Source organism: Leopardus geoffroyi, chromosome D4 (assembly GCF_018350155.1).
Source record: "Leopardus geoffroyi isolate Oge1 chromosome D4, O.geoffroyi_Oge1_pat1.0, whole genome shotgun sequence".
Classification (NCBI taxonomy): domain Eukaryota; kingdom Metazoa; phylum Chordata; class Mammalia; order Carnivora; family Felidae; genus Leopardus; species Leopardus geoffroyi.
Window position 1 is genome coordinate 87,258,706 of NC_059342.1, and position 13,500 is coordinate 87,272,205.

Genomic DNA, 13,500 nt, shown 5'->3' on the forward strand with positions numbered 1-13,500 from the left:
TTTGTGTTTTAGCTCGCAAGAGTTCGAGCATTCTTTGATTCTTAAGAAGTCTTCCACCTGTCGACGTGGTACAGATACTCTGTACTCGACCTAATTTTCCTTCTGAAGTTGGCAAAACTTTCCAAGAAATAGAGATACCGCTTTAGAAATTGCCTGCTGTTCGGAGAGGCTGCCGTCCTGCGTGAGGCTGTTTTAAAGTTCGGTGTGCCTTCGCCCGCTGCCAGGGGCTGCTCAGAGAGTCAGAGCGGAGCGGGAGCCCTGCATACGCTGTGCTCAGCACACTCATCTCGTCTCTCAGCTCTGCTCGCATGACCCCTGTGTTACCGTGCTAGACACTGGGTCCCAGTCATTTGTGGTCGTGACGTTGGCCCCGGGATGAGTGTGCCGGGCTGTCCGAGCCACCCAGGTGTGAACAGCGTGGCGCTCATCCCTGAGGCTGTGGTGTGGGGCCCCGGGGGCTTCATCCTCATCTGCCTTCTGCTGCCTTGTCCCCTGGGCACCGTCATTACCAACTCATGGCCTCGGACCCTCATCTCGGAGACACCCGGTGACTTGCCTTCAGGTTAGTCTCCACGGGAAGCTGACTGCCTGCCTTGCCCCCTCTTGTCACCCTGTCCGATGACCCAGGTACCGCTCTCTGCTGGAGCTGGGTGAGAAGCGCAAGGGCATGCTGGAGAAGAGCTGTAAGCGGTTCATGCTGTTCCGCGAGGCGAACGAGCTGCAGCAGTGGATCAACGAGAAGGAGGCGGCTCTGACCAGCGAGGAGGTGGGCGCTGACTTGGAGCAGGTCGAGGTGCTGCAGAAGAAGTTTGACGACTTCCAAAAGGTACGGGAGGTCTTGCAGCTGAGCTGAAAAATCATTCGGAGACTCGGTTCTCTGCGTCTGTGACTAGTTTCCTGGAACCGGCGTGGCACAGGTTGTGCCCTGCCAGCTGTGTGTAGCCCTCTGTAAAAACTTGAAACTGTTTCAGTCTAGTTTCAAGGGAACACGTGCGGTTTTCTCTTTTTCTAAGAATGTTTTGGGACGTAAAATACCAAAACATGTAGAAGTGTTTTTTTTAATTTCTTTTTTTAACATTTATTTATTATTGAGAGACAGAGAGACACAGAGCATGAGCAGGGGAGGGGCAGAGAGAGGGGGAGACACAGAATCCGAAGCAGGCTCCAGGCTCTGAGCTGTCAGCCCAGAGCCCGACACGGGGCTCGAACCCACAAACTGTGAGATCATGACCTGAGCCGAAGCCGGACGCTCAACCGACTGAGCCACCCAGGCGCCCTCTAGAAATATTTTTTTAATTGGCATAAAATTCAGACAGCATACAGTTGACCGTTTTGAAGTGTGCAGTTCCGAAGCATATAGCACGTCATGGTGCTAGACGACTGTTACCTTCTCTACTTCAGAAGGACACTGTGTACCCATCGGAGCGTCCTTCCCCGTGACCCCCAGCCCGTAGCAGCAAGCAGTCTGCTTTTTGTCCCTGGATTTACACGCTCTGGACGTTTCGTATAAGTGGAATCCTACGTTATATGACTTTATGCAACTAACTGCTTTCACTGAGCGTAATGTTTTTCCAGATTCATTTTTGTATCGTGTATCAACATTCTAGGACTTTCTAGGGCTGAATAGAATTCCATCGTTGTGCATAAACTGCATTTTGTGTGTCCACTCCTCAGTGTAAGAGTTGTAGTACCAGATCATGTGGGTTGAGGGGCTTTTTCTTCCACAAGAACTGACATCAGAATTTCATCATATTTAACTTTTTTTTTTTTTTTTTTAACATTTTTAATTTTCTTGAGAGACATAGCGTGAGCAGGGGAGGGGCAGAGAGAGAGGAAGACCTAGAATCCGAAGCAGGCTCTGGGCCCTGAGCTGTCAGCACAGAGCCTGATGTGGGGCTCAAACCCATAGACAGGAGATTGTGACCTGAGCTGAAGTCAGATGCTCAACCGACTGAGCCACCCAGGCGCCCCTCATCACATTTTATAAACACATCCCCTCGGGGCCCCTGGGTGGCTCAGTTGGCTAAGTGTCCGACTGTTGCTTTCAGCTCAGGTCATGATCTCAGGCTTCATGAAATTGAGCTGTGAGTCAGGCTCTGCACTGACAGCGCGGAGACTGCTTGGTATTCTGTTTCTCCCTCTCCCTCAGCCGGTTGCCTGCTTGCACGCATGCACACGTGCCATCTCCCAAATAAATAATTTCTAAAAAAAAAAAAAAAAAAAAACTAAAATACATTCCTCTCCTCCAAAGGAAGATAAAAGATGGGGACTCCTGGGTGGCTCAGTCGGTTAAGTATCCGACTGTTTGTTTCGGCTCAGGCCACGATCTCATGATTTCATGGGTTCGAGCCCTGCATAAGGGATCGTCAGCACGGACCCCGCTTGGGATTCTGTCTCTCTCTCTCTCTCTCTCCCTCCGTCCCTCCCCCACTGGCATTGTCTCTGTCTCTCAAAATAAATAAATAAACTTAAAAAAAAAAGTAAAAGCAGAGTTCCATTCAGACAGAATAATGGTTTATGAACTACAATTAATGTAGCAAATTTGAGACCAACCGTTCCCAACGCCCTATTATTTTCTGGCTTCCTTTATAGTGACCGTCAGGATTTCTGATTTGGGTGACTGCCCAAGTAATAGAAAAACTAGCTCATAGGATACCCGTTAACCAGAAATTTGTAGGTTCGAACCATAGCTTATGAACATATTTTGCCCGCCTTCTCTTTTGAATTACTCGTGGAGTCTTAGTTATTGTGGTTTTGGCTTTAAAGGATCTGAAGGCCAATGAGTCCCGGCTGAAGGACATTAACAAGGTGGCTGAAGACCTGGAGTCGGAAGGTCTGATGGCAGAGGAGGTGCAGGCGGCACAGCAACAGGCAAGTGTCCGGGCTGGCGCGGAGGCCGTGCTCCTGGCAGGAAGCAGTTTGCTTCTGGTCCCTTCCTAGCATGACCCTCGATCCGTAATGTCCCACAGCGCAGAGGTGGAGCCAGGGTGTGGTTGGGTCCCCTCTGCCATCCTAAACCAATTTGTTTCCCTTCACATAGTGGGGAAAATAGCTCCTGTCTTCTCCACGTGCCCATTTAATGTCGTGAAGATTGTTTACTGTTTATGTAGCCCTTAATAGTAAAGTCACCCCTTCCAGAGTAAAAGTTTTTATATACAGACACTTGGTCTGTTAGACTCTTAAGAAGTTCCTGTGGCCTTTGTGTGTCTTTGTATAATTTTCTCCTCGCGTCCAGGTCTGACAGGTGTGTTTACACCGTGACAGTGAAAGTTATTTCCTTCTCCCCTTGTAGGAGGTGTATGGCGCGATGCCCAGGGTGAGTCTGTGTGGAACGTGATCGTGATGGGGATGAGGTCCCGGGAAGAATATAATCCTGAGCCGCTTAAGGACTTCTGTCCCTGAACCTCAGAGATGCCTTTTGTTTATAAAACTCTGTGGGAAGGGAATAGCAGAAATCGGTTTCTGTTTCCGTTCTCCAAGAGATAAAAATGGTTTTTCTCTTTAGTTTTCTAAAACTTTTTCACAACAGTTGTTCAGGTTGGTTTATTAGCCTTTTTCAAAGGGAATCCTATGACCAGGACACAGAAAAGTTGGTGGATTTCTTATTAAATTTCCTCATTCTCTTCATTTCTGTTCACTCCATAAACGACTAGAATTTTCCTCTCCTCTTTGTTGACTTCATTTCCCTTAAGCGGCCTTGTGGAGTGCTATGAGCCAGCAATAAGTCAGGGATCCCAGAGGGAATCCCACCCTGGCTAATCGCTCTGGGGACCCCCGCCTCAGTCAGCACAGGGTGGGGTGTGTCGTTTCCTGCTGCCCTGTACGGCTGTCTAACTCTGCTTCCTCCACTGAATAGGATGAAACGGATTCAAAGACAGCCTCCCCATGGAAGGTGAGAACCCCTTTGCAAATGATCATTTCCTAAGGTTTTCAGGAACAGAGCTACTTCTGTGTTTTTCCGGGGGGTCTGTTTCTGAGTATTTAGGGAGTCTTTGGTCATTTCTGGACTTGTTTGGGGTGGTTTCTTTTTGATCCTCTCCTTATACTCTTTGACTCTGTCAGGTCTTAAAATGTGATCTTTGGTGTCTCAGTTGGTTAAGTGTTTAACTTCGGCTCAGGTCATGATCTTGTGGCTCATGATTTCAAGCCCCACATCAGGCTCTGTGCTGACAGTGCAATGCCTGGGGCCTGCTTCAGACTCTGTCTCCCTCTCCCTCTGCCCCTTCCCGGCTCATGCGCACGTGCTCTCACGCATTCTCTCGCTCTCTCTCACTCTCACTCTCTCTCTCAAAAATAACATTAAAAAAAATTTTTTTTTAATGTGATCCTTAACCTAGAGGAGCAAAGTATTCCATGGAAAAGCTCAGTACAATGGCATTTATGACCCATGTTGCTGCCAGAAAAAACTTTGCAGAGGTGACCCCATGTAGTTAGGTGTGGCCCCACCCACAGGATTGCAGTCCCCAAGGCCAGGACAGGAACAAGGACATTACCTCTGCCTAGCCACTTTTCCTGGTGGTCTACGAAATGCTTCTTGGAAGATACCAGGTGCTGCAGACAGATGTAAAAGGAGGAACAAAAAGACATACCAACCACAGTAGACATCATTCCCAACAGATGCAGGGAGGGTGCTTGACTAGGGTCTCTTGCTTCTGGCCCCCTGGCCCTGATCATTCTGCTCATTGAAGAGGCTCCATATTCCGGGGAGAATACCTTTTCCCCTTGATTCAGCTTTCTCCCCTTTTCTCAACCTTAATTGTTCTTCTGTACAATATATGATCAGTGGTGATGTGACGGGGCAACACCCTTACCTGTCTAACCCTTGGCAGAGTTTCCTGGTAACAGGTATTTTTTGCAGAAGTGTATTTCAGATGGCTTTATAAACGTCAATGCCACCTCAAAAATTTAAAATTAACCAGAAAATCCTTCCATTTCTGAAAATGATTGGAGACACAAAGGCGTCTTCTGAACCCTGTACACGCCCACACTGGTTGGAAGTGTCATGTGGGTGTGTCCCAGGAACACCCAAGGAGCCTGACTAACCTGCATCCCAGTCTGGCCTGTCCTCTTCCCAACATACTTGAAGGTTACAGGCGTTGTAATGGGGGGTTTCTTTCAGACAAAAGTAAGTGGGCTCTGAGATCCCAAGGGGCATCTGATTTCTACATTGATGAGAAGATAGTTAATTCACTGTTTTGTTCTGTTTAAATCTGGTAAGGCTGTTGCCCTTTGTTCAGAGGGGACACTGTTAAAAAGAACAGCAGCCCAGTAGCCAAGAAGAGATATGAAGTTCTTGGTGTATTTATTCAGTCTCATTTGCCAGCATTTGTTAAATTGGGTGTTTTCTGGACTCTTCTGTAGCATGAACAGGAAGAAGACACGAATACTTAAGTCTTTGAGCTCTTTTTTCTGTCCAGCCAGCTGGTGTTTTATTTCTTTTTAAGGTTTTATTTTTAAGTAATCTCTACTCCCAACATGGGGCTCAAACTCATAGTCCTGAGTTCCAAGCTCCACTGATGGAGCCTGCCAGGCGCCCCCTCCCCCCACCCCCACCCCCAACGCCAGCCCGCTGTTTTTTTTTTGTTTTTTTTTTTTTAATTTTTTTTTTTTTTCAACGTTTATTTATTTTTGGGACAGAGACAGAGCATGAACGGGGGAGGGGCAGAGAGAGAGGGAGACACAGAATCGGAAACAGGCTCCAGGCTCTGAGCCATCAGCCCAGAGCCCGACGCGGGGCTCGAACTCACGGACCGTGAGATCGTGACCTGGCTGAAGTCGGACGCTTAACTGACTGCGCCACCCAGGCGCCCCGCCAGCCCGCTGTTTTAATGGTGGTTGTCACCACTCACTGTCTTAACTCTTCAGCAAGTGAACTTAATCACGTCGTGCTTTATGCGTTTCCACTGGCTGCTCAGAATTTTGACAGTGTCCCTCAAAGATAATTTTGGTTGATAATCGGGACCTAATGGCACTTCTCAAAATTGTCTCTTAATTGGCGGACACTTGATTAGTGTTGCTCTTCTGCTTCCCTCCCCTCCATAGTCTGCTCGCCTGATGGTTCACACCGTGGCCACCTTTAATTCCATCAAGGTAAGAGACCACGGCCAGCCCCCTCGGCTCCCGCTTCCCTTCACTGTTTTCCTTCTTCTGACTACATCTGTAGCACTTGCTACTCTCCTGGGGCCGAGTGTGTCCTGGGCAAATGTCCACTCTCCTCACACAGCAGGGCGGCGTGGTCGGCTTTCCTGGTCAAGAACTCGCCAGGTTTTAACGGGAAAGTCGGCCTTCCCTTCGGTTGTAGCGGGGCTGGGAGCTGCACGAAGTGTAGTGTGTGGAAGGTGGGGAATGTCTCCCTTGCCTCCTTACAGGAGACATTTGGCCTCATTCTGGTCCCCACGGTGTTTGGTCTCCTCCAGCACCGGGCCCTGCGCGCTCCTGCCCCTCTTGGGCTGCCGCGGCCTGCGGTGCAGCTGCCCTCGGTGCCCGGGGGAAGTAGGCTCTGGGATCTATCCACACGGCTGTGCTCACAAAGCAGTCGCTCCGTGGCAGGCACCAGGCCGGGAGATGCGAGGGAAGATGAGCCGGCTGCGTGTCTCTGCAGCTTCAGGGGTGATCCTAGGTCAGATATTCACAGAGCGTTCTCGCCATCACACGTGGCTGACGTTGGCGAGGTCCTTCCCTCCTGGACTTGCGCTCTAGTGTCTGCTAACCTACTTAGCCAGGAAGGTCGGAAGTGGGAGACCATCTGGGCTCCACCCTTTCCTCACAAGCCAGGCCCCGGCGCTTTGGTTGTCTGCCCCCCATGTGAGCCTGGCTTGGGCCCATGGTGGAGAGGATGGCTGAGCTGACCGTGTCCTCCCACAGGAGCTGAACGAACGGTGGCGGTCCCTGCAACAGCTGGCCGAGGAGCGCAGCCAGCTGTTGGGCAGCGCCCACGAGGTGCAGAGGTTCCACAGGTAAGGGCGGCGCAGGGCTGGGGGAGCGTTGACCTTGGCAGTCCCTAAGCTGGCTGACTTGGATCTGATCGACATCTGGGCTCTGGCATCTGGGACACGTGTCATGGGGTAGACTGCTTGGTAAATAGTGAGTGAGCGAATGACCGTGTGTTCTTCTGCTCTTTTAGAGTTTTTCATGGCAGCCACTGGTGTCCAGGCACCACAGCTAAATCCGTTTCCTGTCTCGTCCTGTACTCGGGGCAGCCGTGCTCAGCGGTCGTTAACTGCCTGTGTGTCTCCCCTCAGAGATGCCGACGAAACCAAAGAGTGGATTGAAGAGAAGAATCAGGCTCTCAACACAGACAATTACGGCCACGATCTGGCCAGCGTCCAGGCCCTACAGCGCAAGCACGAGGGCTTCGAGAGAGATCTGGCGGCTCTTGGCGACAAGGTGAGAGGTGCTAGTGCCTTCTGATGTCTTGGCCCCAGGCGGAGCACAGCTGCCGCCAGGCAGAGCACGGCTCCCTCACTTGCCATCCTGCCACCTTGTTCCCGCAGGTCAACTCCCTGGGGGAGACAGCCGAGCGCCTGATCCAGTCCCACCCCGAGTCAGCCGAGGACCTGCAGGAAAAGTGCACCGAGCTGGACCAGGCGTGGAGCAGCCTGGGAAAGCGCGCGGACCAGCGCAAGGCCAAGCTGGGCGACTCCCATGACCTACAGCGCTTCCTCAGTGACTTCCGGTACGGAGCAGAGAAGCGTTTGTGTGCTTGTTGGGAAAGCGCTCTGTTGGCTGATGTGCAGCCCTCAAACTAGCAGATGACAGCAAGTCAAAAAATAAGTGTCCGCTTCCCGGTCTAGGATGTGCACATGCACGCCATCTCTCCCCCATTTCCCGCCAGACCCTCTTCTGTTTCTTCCTCAGACAAATCTTTCAGAGTAGAGATGTACCTTAGTGTCTTCCAGTCGTTTTATTTAGAGAAATTTCAAGGCTGTAGAAAAATAGCCTGGAGCAGTGAACATGGATGACATCCTTCATCTGTAGTCACCAGTGAAGTTCTTACGACTTTGGCTTAACCTCCAAACACATTACTCTGTCTTGCTGGCCCACCTGAAAGTCGGTTGCAAATCCGTGGACCTTTCTTTACCTTTAAGTGCCTGGACCTGTGTCTCCTGCAAACAAGGGTTTCCTGTTCACCGCACATCTGTCCTCCACCCCACGGTCTAACCCAGTCCAGTCCAGCAGTATTGAATCCAGTCCGCGTCCAGTTTCTCCACGTTGTGTCAAATGTGTATTCAGTAGCCAGGGTTTATTTTTTGGTCCGGGATCCAGTTGAGAATTACTGTTGCAGTGATAGAATGGTCTCCTTAACCTAGAACAGTATCCCTCTGCACTTTGATGACCCTGATGGTTTTGAAAAGTCCAGACCACTTGTCTAGCAGAATCTCCCATGACCTGGGACCTGTCTTAAGACTACGTAGCGCTCCACTGGTGGGTGATCTATGACTTGGTCCTTGGCACCCATTTAGGACAGGTGTTTTTTTTTTGTGGCATGCTTTTGTGCTAACGAGGGTCTTGCACACATACCTGCATGCGTGTACATGTGTGTTTTATCTAGGCATTTCCTCTGTACAGATAGGAGCGGGCAGGCAGTTCTCTGGCAGGAGTTGGGTTTTTTTGTTTTTTCTTTTTTTCTTTTTTTGTTAAGGTCACATAACATAGAGTTACACTTTAAGTTTATTTTTAAAAGAGGGAGGGAGAGAGAGAGCATGCACTGGTGGGGGCGGGGCAGAGAGCCAAAGCAGGGGTACAGAGAATCCAAAGCAGGTTCAAGGCTCTGAGCTGACAGCAGCGAGTCCAATGCAGGGCTTGAACCCATTAACCATGAGATCATGACCTGAGCCACCCAGATGCCCCCATACGGTTACGTATTCTAAAACGTATATAGTTCATTGATAATGAGTGTGTTTGCAGCATTATACCACTACCAGCTCTCTGTAGTTTTGACAGTTTGCACTACCCCAGATGAATACCCCAAACCCCATGAGGAATCACTCCCCATTCCCCTCTCCTTGAGCCTGCTTTCCATCTCTGTGGATTTGCTTCTTGTGGGTGTATTTTATCGAAGGAAGCCTAGGACCTGTGCCTTTACACATTGATTTTTGCACCCTCGTGTGCGGACATCAGTAAGAACCTGGGTTCAGCATGTGCAGAGGCCTGGGACAGCTGTGGGCTCAAAGAAGAGTGATTTCATCTGGAAAACTTAACCATAGCTGTTGTCTCTGTTAGAACCTGTTCCTCTGCAGAAACAGAAGATCTGAGTTACAAACTTCGTTCATTGTCTTCTGAGGAACGCTTGATTTTTTTTTTTTTTTTTGTCAGTTTTTCTTAATGTCTCAGTAAGACGAACAAGAGGATTTGAAATATGCCCAGAGATGTAGATGAACTAGTTAGCCATTCAGTAGATTGGCTAGTTCGTAGATAACTAGTTAGCCCTGAATAATCATTCAGTGGGTTAACTAGTTCACCCTGAATAATGTTCTGAGACCAGAGTGGCGTGGCTCTTTTTTCCTGGGCAGAAAGCCTACTTGCCAGGTAATATAATAGCCATTTCTCTGTGGGTCTGCTTGCCAGTGACCTCATGTCTTGGATCAATGGAATACGAGGGTTGGTGTCCTCAGACGAGCTCGCCAAGGATGTCACCGGAGCTGAAGCCTTGCTGGAGCGACACCAGGTAGGTGGACCTGCCGGCCGAGCAGCAGAAAGGAGGTAGCACTGCGGGGCCGGGAAGACCTTGCCTCTGCCACCAGCACCACCCTTCGCTGTGAGTCGGTGGTTGACACGACGGTGGGCGTCTAGAGCGGGTTATCTAACCCCTTCCCTCCTCTTGGCAGGAGCACCGAACAGAAATTGATGCCAGGGCTGGCACTTTCCAGGCATTTGAGCAGTTTGGGCAGCAGCTGTTGGCTCATGGGCACTATGCCAGCCCAGAGGTCAAGGAGAAACTGGATATTCTCGATCGGGAGCGTGCAGGTCTGGAGAAGGCCTGGGCTCAGCGCAGGATGATGTTGGATCAGTGCCTTGAACTGCAGGTACGTGTGAGGGCCATCACGCCCTGTTTGCCACGGGCTTTCTGGCCGGGGTTTCACTGCCAGAGGCCCCATCTTCCCACCTGCCTCCCCTTCTGTAGCTGTTTCATCGGGACTGCGAGCAAGCTGAGAACTGGATGGCCGCCCGGGAGGCCTTCTTGAACACTGAGGACAAGGGAGACTCACTGGACAGCGTGGAGGCTCTGATCAAAAAACACGAGGACTTCGACAAAGCAATTAACGTGCAGGTGAGGCCTTTGTACCTTCAGGTCTAAATGTAGATTTTTCCAGATGGTCGTCTCTCTTTGTTGGCTTATTTTCCTTTCTGTAATAACGACTAGAATAAAAACTAGTCACTGACTTGGGTGAGTCACAGTTTTGGCCCCTGCCTTAAATTGGAATACTTGATATCGAATATACAAAGGAAGAACCGTCCTCTCTACACCTCCAACAGATACCTGTATGGTCCAGGGAAAAGGACACACAGAAAAATGGTTTTTAAAACTTAGGTATATAAATTCTGGTATTTCTGCGGTTTTAATGGGGATGCCACAGAGAGGGAATTTATAACGTGTAGTAAGGAAAGAGAATGCGTGAACAGAAACAACTCAGGAAGACCGGAACCTCGATTTATAACTCATCGTGTTGAAATCTGACTCCTTTTTCCCACCAGTTTGATTCTGTGTGTGACATTCTCTGGTGTTGTAGCTCCTGTCCCCAATGTGACCTGGCGTCTTCTTGAGTTAAACTCTACTCTCGTAATGGTCGAAATCAAGCTTTCTTCCGGCCTTTTACTCGCCTTCTAAAGTGTCAGTGTATTCTGATCCTGCCACAGCGAGTTCCCAGTCACCCAAGAGTAACCATTCTCTTTGCAAGACCTGCGGTCCAGGCTGGGCCGTCCCACCCACCTTGACCTCCCGCCTTTATTTGCCGCCAGGAAGAGAAGATCGCCGCCCTCCAGTCCTTTGCTGACCAGCTCATTGCCGCCGGCCACTATGCCAAGGGCGACATCTCCAGTCGGCGCAACGAGGTTTTGGACAGGTGGGTGTCGCGTGGTGCTGACCGGCCTCCCGGCCTGTCCCATTCTGAGGGAGGTTCACCTTTGGGCTCGGTTTCACTTGGTCAGGTGGCGACGCCTAAAAGCCCAGATGATTGAGAAGAGATCAAAGCTGGGAGAATCGCAGACACTCCAGCAGTTCAGCCGGGACGTGGATGAGATCGAGGCTTGGATCAGCGAGAAATTACAGACCGCGAGTGATGAGTCATACAAGGACCCCACCAACATCCAGGTGAGCAGGTCCGAACGGCTGCTCGTCTCTGCAATGGCCTGTGTCAGTGAGCGGGGTAGGTTTTGTTAGAGAAGGCGTCTTGAAGAGGAGGCTGTGCCTAGAAAACCAGTTCTATGTCTGTGCTGGAGCCGATGAAAATTATTCTAAGAAGCTGAACCAGTGGAAGAGGGTCACCAGACTCTCAGACGTGAGAAAGGGCTTTCCTCATGTTTCCCCATGGAAGCCTATCAGCTCTGAAGGCTCTGAAGCCCCGTGTCAGCTCTGAAAAGTCTCCTGGGTCCCCTCTGTTTGCCCCAAAGGCTGAGCTTTCCCAGGGGAAGTGTGGCAGCAAAATGAGCTGCTGTTTAAGGGCTGAGATGTGCGTTCACCTCAGTATACTGAACTCTTGTTGTTTTAATCTATTTTTGTAGCTTTCCAAGCTGCTGGTAAGTTTTTAATTTTTTAAAAGAGTTTTAGTTAAATGCGCTCCAGTGTTTGTGTCCTTCTGCGTAGATCCTTGTTGTGGCCACGCGCAGTCACTCGTGTCTCCTCACCCATGCTTCTCATTTCTAATGATCCATCACACTCCATCAGGTGTCCCTGTGGGATGTGGCTTTCTCTGTCCTAATGAGCCTGCAGCCCTGCGCCCCCTTCCCTCTCCCCATGTGTCACTTAGGCACATTCTGTGCAATGTTTGATTTGGGGGCAGTAGTTAACCGCTGTCTTTCCAGAGGCACTTCTTTAAAAAAAATAATAATAATCAGCTTTGTCTGTGTAGACTCGTGCTCACGGTTCTTGGAGGCCGAGAGCATGGAGTCTGTAGCGCAGTGTGTTTTCTGACGCACCCAGGCTGCCATCCACAGGTGCTGGTCCCTGGAGAGGGACAGTTAAAGAGCCACATAGAAGCAGATGATCTGCTTCCAAATCTAACAGGGACCAGGGGTGAGAGGTTAAGGAAGAAGGGGGACATGATTACTCAGGGGGTTAGTGAAGGGGATTTTTCAGTCCAAATGGAGCTCAGATGTCTCTGTGAACAGATGGAAGCAATGAAGAAACAGAATAGGTGCAGTTTGAGGAGTGATGGGAGTGAGAAACAGAAGAGGGGAATTGGACTGAGGTCAGGAGGGATTGGACCCTTCTCGGTCTCAGCCGGGGCTCAGGCACCGGAGTCCGTAAAGGAGCCACCTCGACATTAGCGCCGCGTTGCGCCAGCCCAGCGGCTCCACCCTTTGACAGTTCCTGCCCCTGAAATGAAACATTTGATGCAGAATCCTTCCCCGACCGAGCTGTTTTTTGTGTTTTAGTTTTTTCCCCCAAATAATACCTTCCCCTGGACCCTCCCTTTCTCACCCAGAATTGTGCCACAGCTGTGTCCTTGCACCGTTCCTTGTGGTGTTTCCTAGACCTTCTGTTTCTTTGTGGATTTTTTTTTAAGTTTGTTTATTTATTTTGAGAGGGTGGGGAGTGGCAGAGAGAGAAGAGAGACAGAATCCTGACCTAGGGCTCCGTCTCACAGACCGTGAGATCATGACCTGAGCCGAGATCTAGAGTCAGACGCTTAACCAACTGAGCCACCCAGGCGCCCCTCTCTTTGCATTCTTAATAATCCCGTCCAGCCCCAGCATCAGGAGCCCATCATTCTCCCGGCCCTCTCTTTTCCTGGCAAAAATAAATTGCTAGCTACTGTCAAGCTTGGATGTTGACTGTATTCACAAGTTTTGATTAATGTCAGCTACCTCATGAGAAGGCAGCAAAGCCACAGCCTACAGCAGCTATGGATTCTTCTCTGTCAGTGGAGGGTCAGCCTGACCGTCCAGAGTGATCTCGGCCTTGCAGGAGGAGCGGGCCAGATGTGTGTTATCTGTTAGATGCTCTGTGTGCTAAGGAGAAAGCCGTGGAGAGAAATTGATGTCCGAGTAAATGAAACGTTGCAATTGCCTGTTGCTGATTTATACAGAATGTTCAAAAGTATATAATTCTAGGACTTCGCTCCCAGATAGCCAGTCCAGCTGGTTTAAGAACTGACTCAATTCACCTACTCCTGAGCGGGTTCATTTCTTCTCCTGGTGCAGACCTTCTGCCAAACTCCCAACACTGAGCCCTAAAATACATCCAAAATTTGGTGTCTGCCGTCACTAAAAAACGTCCCTTGCCCCCAGTTCTTTCAGCTTTCTACCACTTTTCCCTTCTTCCTGACAATCCCTCATCCC

The 13,500-nt window shown here is 50.1% G+C and overlaps 1 protein-coding gene across 12 annotated transcripts in view; it reads left to right on the top strand.

Moving 5' to 3' along the window:
• The window catches only part of SPTAN1 (spectrin alpha, non-erythrocytic 1), a 62,295-nt gene that overhangs the window by 31,463 nt on the left and 17,332 nt on the right, over positions 1-13,500 (top strand). For 7 of the 12 annotated variants that reach the window (XM_045467574.1, XM_045467582.1, XM_045467572.1 and 4 more), the window contains 14 exons: positions 628-826; positions 2,767-2,871; positions 3,293-3,316; positions 3,857-3,892; positions 6,043-6,090; positions 6,865-6,956; positions 7,242-7,386; positions 7,494-7,675; positions 9,568-9,667; positions 9,828-10,025; positions 10,124-10,270; positions 10,960-11,063; positions 11,149-11,311; positions 11,722-11,736. In XM_045467574.1, the coding sequence (XP_045323530.1) occupies positions 628-826; positions 2,767-2,871; positions 3,293-3,316; positions 3,857-3,892; positions 6,043-6,090; positions 6,865-6,956; positions 7,242-7,386; positions 7,494-7,675; positions 9,568-9,667; positions 9,828-10,025; positions 10,124-10,270; positions 10,960-11,063; positions 11,149-11,311; positions 11,722-11,736 (1,558 nt within the window). The remainder of the gene's footprint in view (positions 1-627; positions 827-2,766; positions 2,872-3,292; positions 3,317-3,856; positions 3,893-6,042; positions 6,091-6,864; positions 6,957-7,241; positions 7,387-7,493; positions 7,676-9,567; positions 9,668-9,827; positions 10,026-10,123; positions 10,271-10,959; positions 11,064-11,148; positions 11,312-11,721; positions 11,737-13,500) is intronic. The other 5 variants (XM_045467573.1, XM_045467579.1, XM_045467581.1 and 2 more) reach the window with 2 other exon arrangements.